The sequence below is a fragment of the Hyla sarda genome, chromosome 4 (assembly GCF_029499605.1).
Source record: "Hyla sarda isolate aHylSar1 chromosome 4, aHylSar1.hap1, whole genome shotgun sequence".
Taxonomy (NCBI): domain Eukaryota; kingdom Metazoa; phylum Chordata; class Amphibia; order Anura; family Hylidae; genus Hyla; species Hyla sarda.
This window is the reverse complement of record NC_079192.1, coordinates 38,554,479-38,581,106: the sequence shown is the minus strand read 5'-3', so window position 1 is coordinate 38,581,106 and position 26,628 is coordinate 38,554,479. Positions and strand designations below refer to the sequence as shown.

The 26,628-nt window shown below is 45.3% G+C and overlaps 1 protein-coding gene across 2 annotated transcripts in view; it reads right to left on the bottom strand.

Moving 5' to 3' along the window:
* RAVER1 (ribonucleoprotein, PTB binding 1) overlaps positions 1-22,305 on the bottom strand; it is a 25,287-nt gene extending 2,982 nt beyond the window's left edge. The window contains exons 1-11 of one of the 2 annotated variants that reach the window (XR_008892174.1): positions 21,913-22,304; positions 18,819-18,885; positions 14,727-15,190; positions 10,970-11,161; positions 10,743-10,881; positions 8,462-8,559; positions 8,140-8,254; positions 5,919-6,064; positions 5,573-5,666; positions 5,362-5,480; positions 5,058-5,135 (exon numbers count right to left, since the gene is read on the bottom strand). Coding sequence is in view for 1 of the 2 variants with exons in the window: in XM_056570578.1 (XP_056426553.1) it covers positions 5,050-5,135; positions 5,362-5,480; positions 5,573-5,666; positions 5,919-6,064; positions 8,140-8,254; positions 8,462-8,559; positions 10,743-10,881; positions 10,970-11,161; positions 14,727-15,190; positions 18,819-18,885; positions 21,913-22,131 (1,739 nt within the window). In the remaining variant the exon portion in view is untranslated. Of the gene's footprint in view, positions 1-5,049; positions 5,136-5,361; positions 5,481-5,572; positions 5,667-5,918; positions 6,065-8,139; positions 8,255-8,461; positions 8,560-10,742; positions 10,882-10,969; positions 11,162-14,726; positions 15,191-18,818; positions 18,886-21,912 lie in introns of both variants that reach the window. The other variant, XM_056570578.1, reaches the window with a different exon arrangement.
* Between the last annotated feature and the right edge of the window lie 4,323 nt (positions 22,306-26,628).

Here is a 26,628-nt window from a genome sequence, read left to right as displayed (position 1 = left end):
CCATGACCTTGGTGAAAACCCAGGGAGCCGTAACCAAGCCAAGGAAGGGCCACAAATTGGAAGTGACCAGCAGGGACAGCTAAGCGGAGGAAACGCTGATGGGCAGGGAAAATAGGGATGTGGAGATAGGAGTCCCGGATGTCAACCGACGAGAGAAACTCTGGGGGGGGGGGGGGGCAGGGGCTCCATGGAAGCCACCATGGAGCGAAGGGGACTCCATGCAAAAGTGACGGAGTTGCAAATAGCGGTTGAGTAACTTGGAAGTCCAGAATGGAACAGACCGAGCCCTCCTTCTTGGGAACGACAAAGAGGTTTGAGTAAAACCCTGAAAAATGCTCCCCTGGCGGGACTGGCACCATCACTCTTTGAGAGAGCAGTGCACTTAAAGCGACCTGAAAAGCCACTGCCTAAAGTAGGTGGTGATCAAGGAGGACAAGATCGGAAGAAACGATCCCTGGGGATGGAAGCAAATTCTATCCGATAACCATCTGAAATGACATCCCATACCCAGGAATCCTTAACCCTAGCCAGCCAAACGTCCCGGAAAAGAGACAGACAACTTCCCACCCGAGAAGAAAACGTGGGTGGGGGTGCCCCTTCGGGTAGAGGAAGGCTTACGAGTACCAGACTTGGCAGAAAAACCAGAGCAGTTGTCCGACTTCCAGGAAGGACGTGCTTTGAACGCAGGGGCTTTCAGAGATTGGGAGTGCGCCTGCTTGGGAGGGAGACCCGATACAAAAGGACCGAAAAGAATTCGCCTTCCGACGAGGATCGGAGTGGCGAGGCTTGAACTCTTAACCTTTCATTCTTATTCAGAGATTGTTTTTTTCGTGACATATTCTAGTTTATGTTAGTGGTAAAATTTTGTCGATACTTACATCATTTCTTGGTGAAAAATTCCAAATTTGATGAAAAAATTTAAAATTTAGCATTTTTTTTTTTTTACTTTGAAGCTCTCTGCTTATAAGGAAAATGAATATTCCAAATAAATGTTATAGTGATTCACATATACAATATGTCTCCTTTATGTTTGCATCATAAAGTTGACATGTTTTTACTTTTGGAAGACATCAGAGGGCTTCATAGTTCAGCAGCAATTTTCCACAAGATTTTCAAAATCTGAATTTTTTCAGGGACCAGTTCTGTTTTGAAGTGGATTTGAAGGGCTTTCTTATCAAGAATACCCCATAAATGACCCCATTATAAAAATTGCACCCCTCAAAGTATTCAAAATGACATTCAGAAAGTTTGTTAACCCTTTAGGTGTTTTACAGGAATAGCAGCAAAGTGAAGGAGAAAATTCAAAATCTTCATTTTTTTACACTCGCAAGTTCTTGTAGACCCAGTTTTTGAATTTTTACAAGGGGTAATAGATGAAAAATCCCCCCAAAATTTGTAACCCAAAATCCCCCCAAAATTTGTAATTTCTCTCTCGAGTAAGGAAATACCTCATATGTGGATGTCAAGTGTTCGGCGGGTGCACTAGAGGGCTCAGAAGGGAAGGAGCGACAATGGGATTTTGGAGAGTGAATTTTGCTGAAATGGTTTTTGGGGGGGGCATGTCACATTTAGGAAGCCCCTATGGTGCCAGAACAGCAGAAAACTCCCACATAGAATACCATTTTGGAAACTACACCCCTCAAGGCACGTAACAAGTGGTCCAGTGAGCCTTAACACCCCACAGGTGTTTGACCACTTTTCGTTAAAGTCGGATGTGTAAATGAAAAAAAAAAAATGTTTTCACTAAAGTGCAGTTTTTTCCCCAAATGTATCATTTTTACAAGGGGTAATAGGAGAAAATGACCACCAAAATTTGTAACCCCATTTCTTCTGAGTATGGAAATACCCCATGTGTGGACGTCAAGTGCCCTGCGGTAGAACTACAATGCTCAGAAGAGGAGGAGCGCCATTGAGCTTTTTGAAAGAGAATTTGTTTGGAATGGAAGTTGGGGGCCATGTGCGTTTACAAAGCCCCCCGTGGTGCCAGAACAGTCGACCCCCCCACATGTGACCCCATTTTGGAAACTACACCCCTCGCAGAATTTAATAAGTGGTGCAGTGAGTATTTACACCCCACAGGTGTCTGACAGATCTTTGGAACAGTGGGCTGTGCAAATGAAAACTTCAATTTTTCATTTTCACGGACCACTGTTCCAAAAATCTGTCAGACACCTGTGGGGCGTAAATGCTCACTGTACCCCTTATTACATTACGTGAAGGGTGTATTTTCCAAAATGGGGTCACATGTGGGGAGGGGGTCCATTGTTCTGGCACTATGGGGGCTTTGTAAACACACGTGGCCTTCAATTCCGGACAAATTTTCTCTTCAAAATCCCAATGGCGCTCCTTCTCTTCTGAGCATTGTAGTGCAACCGCAGAGCCCTTTACATCCACATATGGGGTATGTTCTCACTCAGAAGAAATGGGGTTACAAATTTTGGGGGGCTTTTTTCCTATTTTCCCTTGTGAAAATGAAAAATTTAGGGTAACACCAGCATTTTATAAAAAAATAAAAAAAAATAAAAAAAAAGTTTTCATTTTCCCATCCAACTATTTTGTCAAACACCTGTGGGGTGTTAAGGCTCACTATACCCCTTGTTACATTCCGTGAGGGGTGTAGTTTCAAAAATGGGGTCACATGTGGGTATTTCTTTTTTTTTGTGTGTTTATGTCAGAACCGCTCTAAAATCAGCCACTCCTGTGCAAATCACCAATTTAGGCCTCAAATGTACATAGTGCACTCTCACTCCTGAGCCTTGTTGTGCGTCCGCAGAACATTTTACGCCCACATATGGGGTATTTCTGTACTCAGGAGAAATTGCGTTACAAATTTTGAGGGGTCTTTTTTGCTTTTACCGCTTGTGAAAATAAAGTATGGGGCAACACCAGCATTATTTATTTATTTTTTAAACAGGCTGGTGTAGACCCCAACTTTTCCTTTTCATAAGGGGTAAAAGGAGAAAAAGCCCCCCCAAAATTTGTAGTGCAATTTCTCCCTAGTACGGAAATACCCCATATGTGACCCTAAACTGTTTCCTTGAAATAGGACAGGGCTCTGAAGTGAGAGAGCGCCATGCGCATTTGAGGACTTCATAGGGATTGCATAGTGGTATTCTACGCCAGTGATTCCCAAACAGGGTGCCTCCAGCTGTTGCTAAACTCTCAGCATGCCTGGACAGTCAGTGGCTGTCCAGAAATGCTGGGAGTTGGTGATTTGCAACAGCTGGAGGCTCCGCTTTGGAAACACTGCCGTACGATAAGTTTTTCATTTTTATTGGGGGGGGGGGGGACAATGTAGTGTTTTACCCTTTATTATGTGGTAGTGTAGTGTTTTTAGGGTACATTCACACTGGCAGGAGTTTAGTGAGTTTACTGCTAGGAGTTTGTGCTGCGGCGAAAAATTTGCCGCAGCCCAAACTTGAAGCAGAAGACTAACTGTAAACCTGGCCGTGTGAATGTACCCTGTACATTCACATGGGGGGGGACAAACCTCCAGCTGTTTCAAAACTACAACTCCCAGCATGTACTGACAGACCGTGCATGCTGGGAGTTGTACTTTTGCAACAGCTGGAGGCACACTGGTTGGAAAACCTTCAGTTACCTAACTCAGTATTTTCAAACCAGTGTGCCTCCAGATTTTTGCAAAACTACAACTCCCAGCATGTACTGATCGCCGAAGGGCATGCTGGGAGATCTAGTTATGCAACAGCTGGAGGTACACAACTACAACTCCCAGCATGCCGAGACAGCTGTTTGCTGTTTCGGCATGCTGGGATTTGCAGTTTTGCAACATCTGGAGAGCTATAGTTTAGAGACCACTGCACAGTGATCTGCAAACTGTGGACCTCCAGATGTTGCAAAACTACAAATCCCAGCATGCTCAGACAGCAAACTGCTATGTGGGCATGCTGGGAGTTGTAGTTTTGCAACATCTGGAGAGCGACAGTATAGAGATCATTGTGCAGTGGTCTCAAACTGTAGCTCTCCAGCTGTTGCAAAACTACAAATCCCAGCATGCCTAAACAAGCTCTCTGGGCATGCTGGGAGTTGAAGTTTTGCAACATCTGGAGGGCTACAGTTTAGAGACCACTCTATAGTGGTCTCAGACTAGCCCTCCAGATGTTGCTAAGCAACTCACCGGCTTCCGTAGGATCCACGGAGCTGCGTCACCGTCCTCTTCTTCCGTCGATCGTCGCCCGCTGCCATCGCCGATGGGAGAGTGGACTTCGGCGCCGGTCCTGTGTCGTTTCCCAGTTCTGGCCCACCTATTGTGGGTGGGCAGGACAGGGAAACCGAAAGTAAAGTCCCCTGCCCCCGATCTGGTATTGGTCATCGCGTCTTGATGACCAATAGCAGGGATAGGAGGGGGTGGCACCATAGACCCGAATCGGCGCAAATCGCAAGTGTGAATTGACTTGCGCCAATCGCCGACATGGGGGGGGGGATCTGATAGCCCCCCTGGGCATTTGCGCGGGGTGCCTGCTGATCGATATCAGCAGTCACCCCGGCACGGTCCCCGCCCAGCGGGGACAGAAATTCCCACGGGCGTATGGATACGTCCTGGGCCCTTAAGTACCAGAAAGCCAGGGCGTATCCATACGCCCTAGGTCCTTAAGGGGTTAAGGAAGAGTATACCTGTCCATAGGATCCAGATACCTGCACTTAGAGGCCCATTTTAGAAGGATCTACTATGATCTATAGAATGAGGGGTGTACAATAAGTGATGCTGCTGATTAGTGATGAGCAGCGGGGGCCATATTTGAATTTGCGATATTTCACATGCAAAAATTCGTAATGAAATTTGCATTGTGCGCATGCACAATTATAGCCTTTACCTAGAAGGAGGGAGGCATCACTGTCCTCTATCCAGAAATGCCGATATTCGCGTTAAAAATTTGTATTTTGAATATGCACACTACTGCTGATCTACAGTACCAAGTTTGTCTTTTCAAGAAAAGTTTATATTTTTTTTTAGGTCACAAAAAGATCAAATAGTAGCCCTCTCTGTGCCAGAGCCTCATTGGAGTTCCAGCCAAGCAACAGGCCTGGGCACTAACCTTATTCCTTGGCTCATAGGCACTTAGGCTTGGCACAATATGGTCTCTGCTTTCTGAAAAGGAACGAGGGTGCAGCTCCTGAGAAGACAAAAGAGAAACTTTTATAGCAAAGATGATACGTCACCTATACGGACACATCCTCAGATCGAGCTGGAGAACAACTATTCATGCAACAGCGCCCCCCCTCAGACAAGGCTACCCACAGGGCAAATGCAGTAAATCATCCAATGCAAGGAAAGGGCTATGAGATCCCAGGATTATACAACTATTAAAAGCCCAGTCCTCCCCATTATTGTACACTTACAGCCTGCAAGTCAAAGGGATATCCTTCTGTCTGTGTCAGCATAGACTCTTGCAAAGACGCCAGAGGAACTCTGTTTCCTGATGCCTTCTGCTTGAAAGATGCCTGCTTATTGGTGGTACCTAAAAAAGAAGAAAGGAAAGAGATAATAGGTCAGATGAGTTAATGCAAACCAGAGATGTAACCACAGTTCAGCCACAATAAACCAACTTACACAATGAACCTGTGCTGGGGATCCTGCTGTGGAAGTTCATGTAAGGACCGGAATGGATGCTCAGATCCCTGGGGGGCTCTCCGAGGAGGGACATCTGTAACAGACCAGGGAGTAGTACAATTGTTCTTATAACTGTATATATGGGTCAATTCTTCAATTTTAGGATAGCATCAAGTGAGTCTAAAGCAGCTTATGCCAACCATTGTGCCTCCAGCTGTTGCAAAACTTCAATTCCCAGCATGCCCGGACAGCCGTTGGCTGTCCGGGCATGCTGGGAGTTGAAGTTTTGCCACAGCTGGAGGCACACTGGTCAGAAGCAAACTCCTACTGTCAGCAGAAGACTTACCCCCGTCTCTGAAGTCTTTGGCAACCCACCAAGCATGGAGCCCAAAGCTGGAGTTGGAGGGGGGCTGTCCCATTCAGGTCCGAGAAATGGCTGCAGGGAAGAAGTCCCCAAGTCAGAAGACATTCCGACTGGTGGAAGAGCGCCCCCTACGTCAAACAAGAAGGGTTACGACTCATACTACAGTTTCATTCTTTTAAGCGGTGTTTCCTCAACCTGTGATTCTCCAGCTTTAGCAAAACTACAGCTCTAGTGAACCTGTGATTCTCGAGCTTTAGCAACACTACAGCTCTAGTGATCTAGTGAGCCTACAGCTTAAAGGGGTACTCCGGTGGATTTATTTATTTTTTTTTATTTTTTTTAAATCAACTGGTGCCAGAAAGTTAAACAGATTTGTAAATTACTTCTATTATAAAATCTTTACCCTTCCGGTACTTTTTAGCAGCTGTATGCTACAGAGGAAATTCCTTTCTTTTTGAATTTTTGTGTTGTCCTCAGTGCTCTCTGCTGACACCTCTGTCCATATCAGGAGCTGTTCAGAGCAGCATTGGTTTACAATGGGGATTTTCTCCTGCTCTGGACAGTTCCCGATACGGGCATCAGGTGTCTGAGCACTGGACAAGACAAGAAATTCAAATAGAAAATAATTTCTTCTGTAGCATACAGCTGCTAAAAAGTAGTGGAAGGGTAAAGATTTTTTTTTTTTTTTTTTTTTTTATAGAAGTAATTTACAAATTCGTTTAACTTTCTGGCACCAGTTGATTTAAATAGATAAATAAAAAAATTATAAATTTGTATTCCCCCAGAGTACCCCTTTAAGAGACACAGGTTGAAGGAATATTTTAGTTCTAATGTACAACAAACTTAATTAAAAGTGCATTCACACACACAGGAGCCGCTGTAGATTTAAAGTTCTAAAACACAATTGAGGCTCTGAACTGGATTTTTCAAGGCAATTCTTATGTATTTTTTTAAAGGCCTTGTAAAATCTCTAACTTCTACCACATTGTCAGCAACACTGAGGTGCCGTAAAAAGATGAATAAAATCCACCAGATACATAAACACAAGTGAAAGGGGTGGGGAGAATGATAACCCAGATATAGGGCCCGTCCCTGATCATCAGGCTCACTAAGGCCCCGTTCACACTACGGAATTCTCGCGGCTGAATTCTGCGAGCGGAGACTCCGCCTGGCGGCTGCCTCCGAATATACTTAGGCGCTAGGGCCGTGGGGCACTGAGCTGTCACCATTGACGGCTATGGTCCGCTCGCGGAATCCGCGCAAAGAATGAACATGTTCTTTCTTTGCGTGGAACACTTTCAGCGGCCGCTGAAATTCCGCAGTGTGAACGAGTCTTGGAGAACCGTTCACACTAATGTTAAAGTTCACACCGCGGAATTGCGCCCGGAAATTCCGCGGCAATTCCGTAGTGTGAACGGGGCCTAAGGCTTATTAGCTATAATACGAGGATCATGACCAAAATATAAATGCAACACAATGACTCACAAAATATGATGGAATCAGATCTAGGACTGTAAGTGCGCACAAATTTCTGACCCTTAACATTTATTTTTCCACAACAGCTATATGAAGGAGGGGGGGGGGCTATATGAAATTCATATAGTCATTCCCCACCCCTCATTCCTCCCCATGTATAGCAATGTACAGAACTGTGTAAGCAGGAGTGCGGAGGATGTGTGCGGCTCTGCGTCATGGACGCATTTCACCCACAACAGTCCTGAGCTGCAGTCTGTCTTCCCCAAGGCTCAGTAGTGGTGGTGGCTGCTCCTCCTGACCTCTACACTCCCGTTTGCTGCACCGCGCCATGAACGCTCATGTCATCTACTTCTGCCAACTTCAAAGCAGCTGTTGCCGCCACTGCCAGGGCCTGAGAAGGAAAATGCCTAATTCTGACAAGGGCCAACTGGAAATATCACAATCCACAGCAAACACTATTCGATTGAGATATAGTGTGCAGGTCTAGTCCCAACACGTTTCTATCCAGATGTCATATCCAACGCGTGGCCTTCCTCAGGGGCTAATACATGGGTATGTGCAAAAAGATGAGTAAAATGAGAGCAAAATCCACAACAGCAGATCTGTTATGTGTGAATACACCCTAAGGAACACGTCTGTTCACAAAGGAAATTTAGACGCTACAATGACGGTTACTACCAACTTTACCCCTAAACCCCAAGGTCCGCATAATAGGAAAGAATTTCACCTAATCCAAGGTCAGGAAGTAGTGGCGATTTCCCTGGTGGCGGTGTGAGCTGAGGAGACAGACCCAGCGCTCCATACAAGGCAGCAAGGGGAGAATCGCCCAGAATTCCAGGTTTCTATACAATGAAAAGAAAAAAAAAAAATGTATATTATATATATAATTTGGTCTGAAAATAAAATAAGATCATATGACACCCAAGTTAGCAGAAGAGTGCGCACTGGATAAAGCCTGAGTCAGGGAGCTGCAATAATACATAGAATTTCTTTATTTATTATCTAAAGTGTGATGAATTCCCCCATAGTCCTATAATACCGCAACCTACCTGTGTGGGGGTTTGTGCCTGCAGTGCCAGCTGCAGGAGGGTGGTAGACAGGGCAGGGTTAGCGAGTAGGGAGACAGCGGGTGCCGCACCAAGGAGTCCTAGAAGAGTAAAGGAAGCATTTTAGAATGAACAGACAAAACGACTGCTCCTGTCCAGTTAGGGTATGTTCACACTAAGCAATGAGACTGCACATTGTTGTGGATTTCCCATAGAAATCAATGGGGGATCAGATTCCATGTAGTGCTGGGCGATATGACCAAAAAGGAGTATCACGGTATTTTTTTTTTACATTGAGACTTGCATTGAGGTCTCGTAGCAGAACTAAATGGGCTTTTGGAACTAAATGATCTGAACACTGGGGCAGTGGAGTACCCTTATAGATGTAACAAACAACCCTACAGCCTCCAGCTGTTGCAAAACTACAACTCCCAGCATGTTGGACTACATAGTGTATAGTATAGGTCAGTATTTCCCAACTAGGGGTGCCTCCAGCCGTTGGCTGTCCGGGCATGCTGGGAGTTGTAGTTTTGCAACAGCTGGAGGGCCTCAACAGCTGGAAGGCCTACTGTAGGTATAGTATATTATACAGACCCCTGTCCATCCCAGAACCCTGACTCACCTTCTCAGTTGCTGCAGGGACAGTCCGGGGAGGGTGGTCCGGGCCATCCATCCTTCCTGTAGTGTCCGGCGGCATTCCGGGTGGAGGGTGAACCGGTCCGGGCTGTCCTTCTCCGGGGGTCCTCTTCTCCACTCCGGGCAGGCTCCGGCCTAGTAACTCTGCATAGACGCCGCTGCGCAGTGACGTCCGTGACCAGCGACGCACCTGACGTCACGGCGTAGCGGCGTCTACGCAGCGTACTAGGCCGGAGCGGAGAAGAGGACCGGAGAAGGACAGCCCGGACCGGTTCACCCTCCACCTGGAATGCCGCCGGACACTACAGGAAGGATGGATGGCCCGGACCACCCCCATTACGGGTAAGTTCAATTTTCTTTTATTGACTTGGAGGGTGGGGGAGGGGCCCGACCGGTATAGCGGTATGGGCAAAAATCCATACCGTGGGAGAAAAAAAAATTAAAAAAACTTATCCGATTCATACCGGTATACCGCCCAGCACTAATTCCATGTGCACAAATTGTATAAAAGAAGAAATTTGCATTGTGCATTTAAATACCACTCTAGAACTGACAAATTTATCTTAAAAAGGGGTACTCCGGTGGAATTTTTTATTTTTTTGTTTATTTTTATTTTTTTAAATCAACTGGTGCCAGAAAGTTAAACAGATTTATAAATCACTCCTATAAAAAAAAAAAAAAAAATCTTTATCCCTCCATTATTAGTGACTATATTACAGAGTTTTTATTTTTTCCATTTTTTTCTGTCCACAGTGCTTTCTGCTGACCCCTCTGAACAGTTCCTGATACAGACAGAGCAGCATAGATTTGCTATGGGGATTTGCTCCTGTTCTGGACAGTGCCTGATACGGACAGGAGGTGTCAGCAGAGAGCAATGTGGAAAGAAAAAAAAAAATACAAAAAGAAATAACTTTCTCTGTAGTATATAGTAGCTAATAAGTACTGGAAGGATAAAGATTTTAAATAGAAGTAATTAACAAATATTTGTTTAATTTTCTGGCACCAGTTGATTTAAAAATAAATAAATTTCCACCGGAGTACCCCCTTTAGCCCCTTAACGACCAGGGACGTACATTTATGTCCTGTGTATGACTAAGCATCAGTAATGGCGGACATCAGCAATCACGCTGATGTCCGCCATTAACCCCTCAGATGCCGCGATCACCACAGATCACGGCATCTGCAGCAATGCACATGTTAAAATAGATGATCGGATCTCCCGCAGCGATGCCTCGGGGAGCCGATCATCTGTAGTGGCGGCCAGAGGTCCTCTCACCTGCCTCTGGCCGTCTCCTGCTCTAGTCTTAGATAGAGCAGACCAGAAGATCGCCGATAACACTGATCAGTGTTATGCCCTATGCACAGCACTGAACAGTTCAAGCAATCAACTGATTGCTATTGATAGTCCCCTATGGGGACAAAAAGTGTAAAAAAAAAAAAAAATAAAAATAAGTTGAAAAAAAAAAAAGTTTGCCGTTTTGCAACAGCTGGAGGTCCAGTTTGGAGACCACTTATATTTAGAATCTAAGATTTGCGTATCTACAGAGGGAAGGCAGGAGACGTTGCAGGCACATTGTAGTTCCCAATAGCCTACAGGACAAGGCTGCAGAACGCGCTCAGTTGAATATAAACACACAGCCGCCATTACCCTGATGCAGACTTTGCTTGTTCCCGGCTCCGTTCAGCAGAGGGTTGAGTAGAAGCTGTAGTGTAGCAGGAGAGCCCAGGCTGTTCAGGAGTTGCAAAAGGTTTGGCTCAGGCAGGAGGCCGTTCCCACGATTCAATGCCTTTGAAAGAAATTGAAAATTGAACGCCCACTACTTCTGGCATCGACCTATATACATAACCCGCCTGGCATCAGTCCCCCCCCCTCACCGTTGCTTGTGCTGCGGTTAGTGCCGCCAACATGCTCCTTCCTGGAGGCCCCGGGGCACAGAAGGAGACCCGGACACGTCCTCCGGCCACTAAGGAGTTATCCATCTGCTGCTGTACGACTTCAGCCACCATATCAGAGTCATATTCCACAATGCCAAAGCCTTTATACTGACCGTCCTGTCCATAAGCCAGCTGAGGAGAGGAAAAGGAGAGTCAGGTGACAGCGCAGCCCTATACAAAGTCAGGAGGAAATCAGTAATACAATTCATAGACTTCAATTCTAGATCCTAGGGTGCCACTCTGTTCCTGCATGATCACTGTGATAGTGTTATCAGGTCACTACTGACGGCAACATCTAAAGGAAGGCATAGGCAACCTACGGCACTGCAGATGTAGGAGGTAGTCTATGCCTTATCTAAGGTATTAGAGGGGTATTAAAGTTTCAAAATATATATATATATATATATATATATATTTATATCAACTTGCTCCAGAAAGTTAAACAGATTTGTAAATTACTACTTAAAAAAAAAAAAAAAAAATCCTCATCCTTTCAGTACTTAGCTGCTGAAGTTGAGTTATTTTCTGTCTGACAACAGTGCTCTCTGCTGCCACCTCTGTCTCAGGAGTTGTCCAGAGCAGGAGAGGTTTGCTATGGGGATTGTTCCTGTTCTGGAAAGTTCCTGAGACAGACAGAGGTGACAGCAGAGAGCACTGTGGTCAGACAGAAAACAACTCAACTTCAGGCGATCACACTGATCAATGCTATGCTATGGCAATGCATTGATCAGTGCCTGCAATCTGTATAATGCATGTTATATTCCCTAACATTGCAAAAAAAAAAAAAAAAGTGGGGGAAAAAATAAAGTTATGATTTAACCTTTCCCCTAATAAAAAACGTTTGAAAAGTTGAAAGTGTTCTGATTTTTAAAAAAGGTAAGGAGGAAAAAATGAAAGTGCAAAATCTGAAAAACACTGTCCTTAAGGGGTTAAACATTGATTTTTTCCTAGTCCCTAAGAAGGGGGGGGGGGGTCTTATGGATTTTGCATTTGAGGATACTTTGATTATTTTAGTTAGGGATGTCCCGATACCATTTTCTTTAAGACCGAGTACCGATACTTTAATTCTTGTAGTTGCCGATACCAAGTACGAGTACTTTTATTTTAAAAGGGAATCTGACACCAGGGTGACCCGGTTTCTGGCGCTGTTTACCGTATGATATGTGGTCCTTGTTGTGTACAATGGAGGGGGCTGCTGTAGTATGAGCCAAGATTTCTCTCTTCTCCATTGGGCAGAACAAAGAATTTGTATTGGCGGCGAGACCGATGACCACATGGTGAGCAGCGGCAGAAACCGGGTCACCTGCTCTATCTACCTATAAATTCAAGTAAGTGCAGGTGACTCTGCTGTAAGATTTCCTTTAACAGTACTTAGTATCCCGCTGCAGACACTAGCAGTAGCCCCCCCCAGCAGTCATTAGTAGCAGCCCCCCCCCCTTGTAGACAGCAGGTCTCCCCCTTGTAGACAGCAGCGCATCTCCCCCCCCCCCCCCTTTAGACATTAGTAGCAGGCCCCCTGCAGACCGCAGCACCTAATCTTGTAGACAGCTCACCTGCAGCTGTCCTCTCGGGTGTTGCCGCTCCGCTGCCCCATTCTCCCGTCCACATAATGGCATTCTATGGAGGAGCATGTGACATATACGTCACTCTGCTTCCTCTGTAGCGTTACGCTGAGCGCAGTGGAGGAGGTGGAGTGACGGGTGTGTCACATGCTCCTTCATGGAATGCCATGATGCGGACGGGAGGATGGGGCAGCGGAGCGGCAGCAGGTATCCGATTTGGCATCGGGACATTGAAAGAGTCCCCGATACCATGGAAATGGTTAGTATCGGCCTCGATACAGATACTAGTATTGGGACATCCCTCATTTTATTATATTTTATTATTGTAAAAGCCGGATAAAAAAAAAAAAAAAAAAAACTGCTAGTTCCACCCAGCACCCACTAGTGATTCCCCACAACAACCCACCTAATATCATGGGCTATTGGCCCATTATGTGGCAGGAAAGTGTTAAATGAGCTCTCTGCTAAAACCCCTGAAGATGTACAATCCCAGGAATGAAGGAAAATTGTGCCAGGGCTACATTTATATTAAAAAACCTAAATATTATTATATAATAATCTTTAGGTTATATTTATTGCATTATACTTTATAATTTTTTTTATAGTATGACTGAAGCATTAGCGACGCCTTTTAGTCAGTGTCCAATTATTCCTTCATTTTCGGTGGGTGTCCCAGCAGTCAGACTGCCATCATCTAGCTCCCCCCCACCCGACATTTTATGGGTAGGGGATAACTTTCGGAGCTCAGAATACCCCTCAATAAACAGTTAATGAAAATTGCAGAAGTTCTCAAAATAAACACTAAGATAAGCGGGATCCTGCTGTGTAGTGGACAAGCTCCCTATTGCAGTTGTGTATAGGACAAGGTCTATCTCCCCAAATTCTAGATGAATAAAACCCCCACCAATATATTGATTGAAGGAGCAAAGGCGATGGTTCTTCAATTCCTTTCAGCCACAGCGCCATACATTTAGTAGTGGCTGTATCTGGTATTGCAGCTAACCAACAGACCCAACCAACTGGATATTATGGCCTATCCTAAGGCTAGGTCAATTGTTTCCCAACCAGTGCCTCGGCTGTTGCAAAGCTACAACTCCCAGCATGCCCGGACAGCCTTTGGCTGTCCGGGCATGCTGAGAGTTGTAGTTTTGCAACAGCTGCCGGCTCCCTGTTTGGGAAATACTGAGCTTGGCCATCGAAAAAGTCCTGGAAAACCCAACTTCAGTGTTTATGGGATACAAGGCAACATGGACTAAGGCTGGGTTCACACCACGTTTTTGCTATACAATTCCCATATCAGGTTAATACTGTCCTGTACGGTTTTCAAATTAGAAAAGTACAGTAGAACTGTATTGCAAAAACATGGTGTGAACCCAACCTAAGGGGGTGTTAGGTTGGGTTCACACCACGTTTTTGCAATACAGTTCCCGTTTTCTATGTGAAAACCGTACAGAACTGTATTGAAAACCGTATGCCAAAAGATGCATCGGGTTGTGTCCATTTTGCATCCTGTACGGTTTTGTCAGTTTTTTTCCAGTACCCAAAACTGTAGCCATATATATATATATATATTATATATATATATATATATATATATATATATATATATATATATATATATATATATATATATATATATATATATATATATATATATATATATATATATATATATATTTTTTTTTTTTAACATGGGAGTCAATGGGAACCGTACAGAACTGTATATGCGTACGGTTCCATACGGTTTTCAATATACGGTTTTAGACTTTGCACAGTTTTTTTTAAGTGAAAAATTAAAAATGTACACTTTTTTCTTAAAAAACGGATGCAACCGACATCATATTTTAAACCGTGTACATGTTAAAATTTGTACACCTTTTGATACAGTTTAGTCCGGTTTTGAGGAATCAGTTTTTCCTCAAAAACCTGATACGGGAACTGTACTGCAAAAAGGTGGTGTGAATGCAGCCTTCACCAGATTTTTCTCATTTGTCTCAAGGTGTTTTACCTTGTGTAACATGGGGAGGAAGCATTCAAGTCGTGGCCCTAATGAGAGCAGCATATTATAGGACTGGACCCACTGGTTATAGGGACACCAAACCATTAGCAACAATGTGCCAGCCAGCGCTGCCCACCTGACAGAAGGAAGGTGCAGAGACTTTGGAGAAGGCCTCCTTCAGCTCCATGGGGTCGCACTCCTGCAGATGGTCCACGCACAGGCAGCGGGAGTGAAGCAGGTCATAGGTGAGCTGGCTGACATCCGACCAGTGCACATACAGGGTGCGGGATCCCAGCTGTCTGCCCAGCAGATCGGACTTGGCTCGAGAGGCGGAGTCTTTCTTCATGTACTCTACGAATCCGTAGCCCTTGGGTCGCCCGGTCACTCCGCTATACGCCAGGAAGCATCGCTCTACGTTGCCGAATGGGCGCACCAGGTCCTCGAACTGCTGCTGGGTGTAGCCGGATGGCAGGTTGGCAATGCAGAGCAGGGCGTCTGTGGGCTGCAGCTGGACAGACATCTCACGTTCTCGAAGGCGCGTGTGGTGGAAGCGGCGGATGGCAGATTCTGCCTGTTCTCCATTCAGTAGTGTTACAAAGGCTGCACGGGGGGAGACAGCGAGAGAAGAGAACGCTTTAGTAAGCAGATCTGGGGCAGCATAAAGAACACCTCCGGGACATACACGACCTGCAGGTCACAGCAAGGGGGAGGACATACAAAGGAGCTGGGGACAGAACGTCTGCACTGTACAATACGGGTCACCCCCCCTGTGCCCTCCTAACCTCCTCACATAACGCACTCGTATAGATATTTTCTAGTAGGTGCTGGAAAATATCTACAACAGTTTCAAACGTCCCCAATAATATCTATTCTAAAAGGTGTACGACATTGTCTAAATTTGGTCTCCCCTTTACATTACTTAGCTAGGTCCCCCTACTCTCTATGCCAGTGTTTCCCAACCAAGGTGCCTCCTGCGGTTGCAAAACTACAACTCCCAGCATGCCCGGACAGCCAAAGGCTGTCCGGGCATGCTGGGAGTTGTAGTTTTGCAACTGCTTGAAGCAATGCTCTATGCACTTTAGACCTTCAGCAATTTGCTGGTTCACACATTTGTATTATACCCTATATATTAAAGGGGTACTCCCCTCAAAACAATTTTTTAATTATTCTAATTTAATAATTTTTTAATTATAATTTTAATAATTTTTTTATTTTTATTTTTATTATAATTTTTTTTTTATTAATTATAATTATTTAATTAATTTTATTTTTATCATTATTATTTTTATTATTATTTCTATTTTTATTATTTTTAATATTTGTATTTTATTATTTCTATTTTTACTTTTACTATTTTTATTATTATTTTTATATCAACTGGTGCCAGAAAGTTAAACATATTTGTAAAAATTTGTAGATTTGTAAAAAATTTGTAGATTTGTAAAAAAAGAATAAAATATTAATCCTAACTGTACTTAGCTGCTGTGTGTTCTTTCCTTTTTGAATTTCCTTTCTGTCTGACCACAGTGTTCTCTGCTGACACCTCTGTCCAGGTCAGGAACTGTCCAGAGCAGGAGAGATTTTCTCTGGGGATTTGCTCCTACTCTGGACAGTTCCTAAAAATGGTCAGAGGTGGCAGCAGAGAGCACTGTGGTCACACTGAAAAGAACTCCAGAAAGAAATACAACTTCATGTGGTGCATACAGCAACTGATATGTACTGGAAGGATTCCCTTTTTTAAGATTCTGGCACCAGTAGATATACATATACATGTTTTCCGGGGAAGTACCCCATTAAGCATGGTTGGACCAATATACAAATTTAGCACTTTCCACCTTTCATCAATCCCAAGCCGGGACCTCACTCTTGTTTGAATATTTAGTGTGATCCCATTCTGTATTTTTACCCACAAAATCTGTAAAGTCCTGTCTAATTTGTTGGCACTACATGAATAAAGTTATTCATAATATGCCAACATGTACGATTGGTAAAAGACTGGGGGCGGCTGCTAGAACCCCCATTAATGTCTAGAACCAAGAGGGTTGCAGCTGCAAAGGTCACTTGGGCCTACAGGACCAAGGCAACAAAAAGGACTCACCACTGACCTACAAATGTGTACGAGTACTACGGCTGGAACAGGCCTAAGTACCACTAAGGAAAATGGGGCCAGAATTAGGTCTTCTCCTCCTCACCCACATCTACTGCCTTTAGAAAGGTGGTAGAGACTTTGGCCATATTCACACTGTATTTTGAAGCATAAAATGCTCATACTGCTCATCACAATGCGTCCATTTTATGCTTCCTATGGAATTACACTGAATTGAACAGGGAAAAAAAACTTAAAGTTTTTTTTTTTTTTTAACAGGCAGCAGTAAGGAGATGTTCTCTAAAATCCGTGTATTTTCTGCCTCCAGTTGAGAATGCTCAGGGCTGCCAAAAAAACAGCCCAACTTAGGCTGGGTTCACATCCCGTTTTCTCCCATACGGGAGCACATCAGACGAGGGAGAGCTAAAACCTCGCGCTCCCGTATGCCTTTCTGTGCGCTCTCGTATGTAATTAATTTCATCAGCCGGCCGGAGTGAAACGTTCGGTCGGCTCATTTTTGTGCTCTATGCGCTTTTTCCCCAGACCTAAAACTGTGGTCAACCACGGTTTTTGGTCCGGTTGCAAAAGTGCATACGGGGCAAAAATGAGCCGACCGGACCAAACGTTTGCCTCCAGCCGGCTGATTGAAATGAATTACATACGAGAGCGCATAGAAAGGCATACGGTAGCGCGAGGTTTTAGCTCTCCCTTGTCTGATGCGCTCCCACAGGGGAGAAAACGTGATGTCAACCCAGCCTGAGACAGTTTTCTCCTCGCCAGTTAACACAAAACCCCCTGCCAAATACTGTTCCTCCACCTACTCCCTCCAACCTACTCCCCCTGCCACCTATGGTTGCCACCTGGCCGGTATTTCTCCAACCAATCCTTCAACTCCCGAAATGTTGCACCATATACTATACCAGTGTTTCCCAACCAGGGGTGCCTCCAGCTGTTGCAAAACTACAACTCCCAGCATGCCCAGACAGCCGTTGGCTGTCTGGGCATGCTGGGAGTTGTAGTTTTGCAACAGCTGGAGGATCCCCTGGTTGGGAAACAGTGACCCATGCTATATACTACCATATAGTCCAACATGCTGGGAGTTGTAGTTTTGCAGCAGCTGTAAGCACCCCTGGTTGGTAAACACTGACCTATACTATATACTACAATATAGTCCAACATGCTGAGAGTTGTAGTTTTCGTTTGGGGCAGCTGCTGACCCACAGGCTGTATCAGGGCATGCTGGGAGTTGTAGTTAGTAACTAACTGCAACTCCCAAGTTTAATAAAAAAAGCGATAAAAAAGTCCCAGCAAAACAAAAATGGTACTGTTAAAGGAGTAGTCCAGTCCTGAAAAACGTATCCCCTATCCTAAGGATAGGAGATAAGTTTCAGATCGCGAGGGGTCCGACCACGATCTCCTGTACGGGGCCCCGGCTCACTGGCCAGAGAGGGCTTGTTGACCACGTCACGAAGCGATGGCAAACATTCCCCCCCCTCCCCCCCCTTAATACAGCGCTTTGCCATAGAGTTGTATTGAGGGAGCGTCAGACGCCACTTCATGAGGTGGTCGACACGCCCCCCTTCTCGCGGGCTGCCGGGGCCACGTATGGGAGATTGCGGGGGGGGGGGGGGGTCCCAGCAGTTGAACCGCCCGCAATCTGAAACTTATCCCCTATCCTTAGGATAAGGAATCATTTTTCAAGACTGGACTACTCCTTTAAACTACAGATCGGGGCACAACAAGTCAGCTCTCATACAGGCCCATATAAGGAGAAATGAAGTTATAGGGGTCAGAATAGGACAAAATTTCCCTGCATATGGGTATCTTGTGATGTCACGCATAAATAATTATGCAAATTAGCATGGCCGGTTTTCTGCAAGAAAGGTGGCAACCCTACTGCCACCCCATGTGCCCCTGCACCCTGACCCCAGAGAGCCCTGCCACCCCATGTGCCCCTGCACCCTGACCCCAGAGAGCCCTGCCACCCCATGTGCCCCTGCACCCTGACCCCAGAGAGCCCTGCCACCCCATGTGCCCCTGCACCCTGACCCCAGAGAGCCCTGCCACCCCATGTGCCCCTGCACCCTGACCCCAGAGAGCTTTGAGTAATACAGAGGGGCAGGAATGCCGAGCAGTCCTCACCGGTGCCTTTATATTTATCCACAAAACAGTACTTCAGCTCGTAGTCTCGGAGAAGATCGTGGACCTCCTGAAAGAGAAAGAAGAGTCATCAAGAAGCTGTCAGGTACCCAATACCCCTAAAACAGAGAGGAGACACCCCTAGTAACCAAGAGGAGACCCCAATTAATGCTCCCTGCATCAGGTGAGTTACATCACTTATTCCCAATCAGCACAGGGAGGAGAAGCACAGGGAGGAGAAGCACAGGGAGGAGAAGCACAGGGAGGAGAAGCACAGGGAGAAGCACAGGGCTTTTGTCTCTCCGATGCTGCCACAGAGAATACATGGAGTTAATGCTGACCAAGTGTAGAGTTGTGACCCAATATCATCTAAACACCCCCCTATCTGCAGTGTACGGTTGCGATAGGCAACAAACATTTGTACTGTTCCCCTGATAGTGACCCTGTCTGATGTGGGTATTGTATCATGGGGGGTGCTGCTGATCACAGAGCTGTGCTGGAGCCGGTGACATGCCTCTTCAGGATTCAGGACTATTTTTACTAGATAGGAATAGAATAGCAGCTGACGACGTGTCTGGAAGAGCTGCGCCTACTTCACCCACAGCGGGGGCACATTACACCCTCCCCTAATATCACCAGTGGGCCCTCGGGTGACAGCATCGAGCACGGGGCAGGGGAGAGGCGACTGGAATTCGCTCATTGTCAGGAGGCCAGTGAGAGGGAGCAGGGAGATCACAGGACTGACAGCAGAGCCGGGCGCAGCCAGACCGGGATAGGTGGGGAGATCACCAGGAGAAGCTGTACAGACTATGACATCATCAGGGAAAAACTGTCATCACTGGGGTGCATAAAATGCATTAGTGATGACATCATCAGAAGATAGGAACCGTGTAAGTAGTAACATGGGAGGCATAAGATGGAGCCTACAATTTCATCATCAGAAGAAACTGTATAAGAAGTGACATCACTGGGTGAATAAACTGCATTAGTGATGACATCGGGAGAAGAACTAAGAACAAACATCAGAGGCAGAAGAGATTACATCATCATCAGAAACAACATAAGTGATGTCACCACTCCTGTAGCTTCTAAAGCCCCCTGATGATGTCACCACTACTGTAGCTCCCAATGCCCCGATGATGTCACCACTCCTGTAGCTTCTAAAGCCCCAATGATGTCACCACTACTGTAGCTCCCAATGCCCCCCAGATGATGTCACGGATTCATCTTCTGCACCTGATGTCACAGATGTAGCTTCCTCTGTGCCCTAATTATGTCACCACACCTGTAGCTTCATATTCCCCTGATGAAGTCACTGATCTAGCTTCTTACATGCCCTGATATCACCACTCGTGTAGCTTCTAATGTGCCCCGATGTCCTAGATGTAGCTTCTTATACCCCCCTGATGATACCACCACTCCTTATCAGCCCTGATGACGTCACAACTCATAACTTCTTATGCAACCACTCCTAGTTATGAGTCCTGGTGCCATCAACAGTTTATTCCCCCCGGTCATATAACCACATACATACAGTTTCTTATGCCCCTTGTGATGACATCACCAGAGAGACATAAGAAACTACAGTGGTCCCTCAACATACGATGGTAATTCGTTCCAAATGACCCATCGTTTGTCGAATCCATCGTATGTTGAGGGATCCGTGCAATGTAAAGTACAGGAAGTTATACTCACCTGTCCCCGCCGCTCTGCACCAGGTCCTAACCGCTCCCGATGCTGTCCTGCTGCCACGGCATCTTCTTCGGGATCCTCCGGCTTCTTCCGCATCTTCTCCGGGCCTCGCTTTCTGGTGACGTTATTACGTTGCGGCACCGGGCCGGCGTGTGCAGAGACGTAATAAACGACGCCGGAAAGCAAGGCCCGGACCACGGAGAAGATGCGGAATACACCGGAGAATCGCGAAGAGGACCCGGAGCAGCGGGAATAGGTAAGTGAACCTGCCAGGGATGCTTAAACTGCTATCCGACAGCAGCTTAAGCATTTTGCGCTGCCGGATAGCAGTTAATGCGATGGCCCCGACATATAAAAGCATCGTATGTCGATTTGATCATATGTCCGGGGGGGGGTTACTGTACATGATAGATGTTACCACCAGTGGGGGGGGGTGGGGAGATAAGCTACAGAAGGGGTAGCCTCACAAGAGTGGCATAAGAATCTACATAAGCGATGACATCAATAGGGGCAAAAAATAATTAAAAATTGATTACAGTGATGAGCGGTATTAACCATATTCGAATTCACGATATTTTGCGAATATATAGACGAATATTCATCCTATATTCGTTAATTTTGCGTATTCGTTATATTCGCATATGTAAATATTCTCATAAAAAACAGTGAGGGGGGGGGGGGTACCTTACTATTGGTTGCTGGGGATCTTGTTGATAACCTCTGACAAGTGTATTTGCATCATTCTAATTGGCCCACAAGAGAAAAGAAGCAATATGCGCATATGCGGGGGGGGAAAAAAAAAGCCAATATTCGTAATTTCGAATATATTCGCAATATTCATGAATTTACGATAAAAACTTCAAAATTCAAATTTAACTACGAGTGGCGATACTGCTCAAGCGATGACATCATCAGGGCGCACAGCAAACAATACAGTCTCCGTTACTTGGGTAATTTCGAGGGGGGGGGGGGGGTCATTTAAGACAGTCCTCTACGACTGGAGGGGGGAGTAAAACTGACCCCCCCCCCACCATATGGTAAGTCACGTGATAAACACTAAATAAAAAGGGCTATAGATATGTCAGCCACCATCTTGGTATATATAGTAGGTGATCACCCCATGGATTATATACACAATGAAAAAAAACCTAAATAAATCTTAGATGGAGTTCCCCTTTAAAATCAATACAACTTGTGGTTGCCTAGCTGCTGCAAAACTACAACACCCAGCAAGCCCTGACAGCCTTCGGCTGTCAGGGCTTGCTGGGTGTTGTAGTTTTGCAACAGCTGGAGAGTCACGGGTTAAAAGGAGGGGGACCAGACTACATGACATGAATTAATCGCATTGAACAGTATTCAGACGCATGCGACAAGTGCAGCCCCCGGTGCGGCTCCGGTTACACACCTGGTTGGTGACGTCCCCCGGTAGACCCTTGATGAGAATCTTCCTCCGGTTCTTCACCTCCCGCTTCATCCTCTCCACCCGGCTCCGGACCTCGTGCGGCTCCAGCCGCTTCTCCCGCTCGTCTTCCTTCAGGAACACCTCCCCGTCATCGTCCTCCTTACCCCAGGACCCCCCCGCAGCCGGTCTCCCGGAGCCTCTAACGGACACGGCCGCCGCCATCTTTGCCAGAGAAGAGACTTCGTCTACCTGAGCACAACACTGGAGAGCCGCCGCTCATTGGCAGAGTTTAAACCGTGCGGCGAGCTGCGCGCTGATTGGTGGATTCGGACGCCGCCCCGCCCCTCACTTCTGCAGCTGTTCCCATGGATACGGGAAGGGAGAGATGGGGGGGGGGCGGACGTTGCGCGTGACGTCATGATGTGATGATGCACGTGAGTCTAGAAGCGTGCGAGACGCGTGCGGCGCCTGATCCCGGTGTGACCGCCGCCCTGTGCTGACACCGGGGACTCTGGAAGTTTTTGTCAGGATGCGGCTCTGCACACATACACTAGGGGGTCGCAATGTGGATGGTTAACTCTTTCATGGCTGAAACGTGTTTGCTTGTTTTGTTTCGAAATATTTTTTTTTATTTTTTTACGGTTTGATTTTTTTGGGGGGGTTTTGTTTTTTATTTATTTATTTTTTTTTTTGCCAAATGCCAAAATTCCTGCATGGCATTTGAAGAAAAAAAAAAAAAACATAAGAGAAACAAAGCCAGATGTTAGCTGGGAGCCAATAGGAACATATGAAATGGTATAGTTGCTTCTCTTTTTTATTTTTTTGCATTTTTTTCACCACTTTAAGTTTTTTGTGTGTGTGTATTTAGGTTCGTCTTACCAAAAGGGGATATTTAAAGGGGTACTTCGCCTGCTAGACATGTTATCCCCTATCCAAAGCATAGGGGATAAGGTGTCTGATCACAGGGGTCCGCCCGTAGGGGACCCCCGCGATCTCTGCTGCGGCTACCCAGACATCCGGTGCATGGAGCAAACTGTGCAGTGCCGGATGACTGGTGAACACAGCTGTTGTGCCCCCTCCCATAGACATGAATAGAGGGGGTGTGGGGTGACGACACAATTACAAAAGCCCTAGGCTTCTTTGACTATAACACTATAGCAACATAGTTAATAAGCTTGAAAAAAGACCAGAGTCCGTTAAAGGGGTATTCCAGGCAAAAAACGTTTTTTTATATATATCAACTGGCTCCGGAAAGTTAAACAGATTTGTAAATTACTTCTATTAAATAATATTAATCCTTCCAATAGTTATTAGCTTCTGAAGTTTTCTAACTGCTCAATGATGATGTCACGTCCCGGGAGCTGTGCATGATGGGAGAATATCCCCATAGGAACTGCACAGCTCCTGGGACGTGAGTCATCAGAAAGCAGTTAGACAGAAAACAACAACTCAACTTCAGAAGCTAATAACTATTGGAAGGATTAAGATTTTTTTAATAGAAATAATTTACAAATCTGTTTAACTTTCCGGAGCCAGTTGATATATAAAAAAAAGTTTTGGCCTGGAATACCCCTTTAAGTTCAATCTATAACCCTAATGAGTCCCTCCTGAGTTGATCCAGAGGAAGGCAAAAAAAAAAAACTCATAATAGAGGTAAAAATTCCTTCCCGACTCCAAATATGGCATCAGAATAAATCCCTGGATCAACGTTTTGTCCCTATAGATCTAGAATCCAGAACCTGTAATGTTATTATTCTCCAAAAATGCATCCAGGTTCCTTTTGAACTCTTACAGAGTTCCCCATGACCACCTCCTCAGGCAGAGAATTCCACAGTCTCACTGCTCTTACAGTAAAGAACCCCGTCTGTGCTGGTGTAGAAACCTTCTTTCCTCTAGATGTAGAGGATGCCCCCTATTGTAGATACAGTCCTGGGTATAAATAGGTCATGGGAGAGATCTCTGTACTGTCCCCTGATCTATTTATACATAGTTATTAGGTCACCCCTAAGCCTTCTTTTTTCTAAACTAAATAACCCTAATTCTGATAATCTTTCTGGGTACTGTAGTCCTTCCATTCCCCGTATTACTCTGGTCGCCCCTCTTTGAACCCTCTCCAGCTCCACTATATGTTTCTTGTACACTGGTGCCCAGTACTGTACACAGTATTCTATGTGTGGTCTGACTAGTGATTTGTACAGCGGTAGAATTATTTCCTTGTCGTGGGCATCTATGCCCCTATTGATGCACCCCATGATTTTATTAGCCTTGGCAGCAGCTGCCTGACACTGGTCACTACAGCTAAATTTACTGTTAACTAAGACTCCTAAGTCCTTTTCCACGTCAGTCATCCCAAGTGTTCTCCCATTTAATACATAATCCCAGCCCGGATTTTTTCCTCCCCATGTGCATTACCTTACATTTATCAGTGTTGAACCTCATCTGCCACTTCCCAGTCCAAACCTCCAACCTATCCAGATCCATTTGTAACAGTGCACAGTCCTCTATTGTGTTATCTACTATATACAGTGCACATTCCTCTATTGTTTTGACCACTTTACAGAGTTTAGCATCATCTGCAAAGATTGCTACTTTACTATTCAACCCCTCTACAAGGTCATTAATAAATATATTAAATAGAACAAGACCCAAGACTGACCCATGTGGTCCCCACTAGTAACAGTCACCCAATCAGAATAAGTACCATTAATAACCACCCTCTGTTTCCTATCACTCAGCCAGTTACTTACCCACTTACACACATTCTCCCCAGCCTAATCCTTCTCATTTTATGCACCAACCTTATGTGGAACCGTATCAAATGCTTTGGAAAAATCCAGATATACAACATCGAGCGATTTCCCCCTGGTCCAGTCTGGAGCTCGCCTCCTCATAGAAGCTGATCAGGTTAGTCTGACAGGACCGATCCCTCATAAAGCCATGCTGATATGGAGTCATACATTTATTTTTATCAAGATATTACAAAATAGCATCTCTTAGAAAACCCTCAAACAATTTACATACAACAGAGGTTAAACTAACAGGTCTATAATTACCAGGGTCACCTTTTGATCCCTTTTTAAATATTGTTACCACATTTGCCATGCGCCAGTCCTGGGGAACAGTCTCTGTTACTATAGAGTCCCTGAATATTAAAAGTAGGGGTCTGTCTATTACATTATAATTCCCGATGGAGTTCTCTCTAGCAGCTGGTACATGTTCTGTCTCTTTACAAACAGATGCAGTGTCATACCGGAGCCTTGTTTTCAGCTACTGCTACCGGGATGCGGTAGTAGCGTTAACTGTAATGTTTCATGCTATGAATGATTTTCATGTTCTATATATGTCTTTTTTCTGTACTGGATTCTTATGTATTTATGTTGCAAAAATTTATTATGTACTCTGTATAGTCATTTAGAATAATGGAAGTGACATCATGTTCTCCCGCCCCTTGACCTAATTATCACCCATTTTCGGTTATATAAGGCATGCTGGTGCCATTGGTAATTAAGATTATCTGAGGAAGGGCCAAGCCAGCCCCAAAACGTGTCATAATCTTGTATCTGTATGCACAATAAAAGTTTTTGGTTACTATACCATTTTGCACTCTGGAAGCAGCGCCCGGATCCCTGGTCCTCTTCTATATCCATATCTACGTTGCAACAGATCTTCCCATCACCTCTGCTACCCCTCTCTAGGGACGATATGCGCATGATTCCTATAGTTGAGGTGAGCGGCCACCCGAACTGACTGCTTGGGTGACGTCTATATACTACTGTTATAGGATGCCCCCGGTTTCTCTCTTTTTTTTCTACTTCTACACAGTCACAGCTATTGTCCAACCAAGTCTCTCTTATACTCACTATGTCATAATCCTCCTCAGATATCAACCACTCCAGTCCCTCTGTTTTATTGGACAGACTTCTGGCATCAGTCATCATGCAATTCAAAGGTTTATGTTTTTTCTTCCTATGAAGCCTATCCCTATTAACTATTCTAACCCCTCCCTCCGCTCCACCCCCAGGTATATTACTAAGCCCCCCCCCCCCTCTCGATCTACACTATCTTCCCCTCTATATTGTAGGTTCCCTCCCCCCAGTCCCTAGTTTAAACACTTCTCCACCCTTTTAGCCATCTTCTCCCCAAGCACAGCTGTACCCTCCCCATTCTGCAGCGCCGGTCCAGAAATAGAGGGGGGATCCCAGCGGTCAGACCCCCCACAATCAGACATGTAATCCCCCATCCTTTGGATAGTGGATAACATGTATAGGGGCGGAGTACCCCTTAAACAAAATCTGTCCAGAGGAAAAGTGAAGAAGTTGCCCATAGCAACGAATCAGATCCCTGTAATTTCTCAGGCGATAATAGAAGCGATCTGATTGGTTGCTATGGGCAACTCAGCAATGTTTCCTCTGGACAGGTTTTGATAAATCTCCCCCAAAGGGTATTGCTTTTTTTTTTTTTTAACTCCTTAAGGACACAGTCAATTTTCATTTTTGTGTTCCCCCCCTCCTCTCCTTTTAAAATCCATAACTCGACAGGGCTTGTTTTTTGCGTGACCAATTACACTTTGCAATGGCTTCTTTCATTTTACCATGAGATGTACCATGAAACCAAATTTTTTTTATTTGTCGGTGGAAATTAATAAGAAAACTGCAATTTTGCAACTTTTGGGGGGTTTGTTTTTACACAGTGCACTTAATGGTAAAAAAATCCATTATC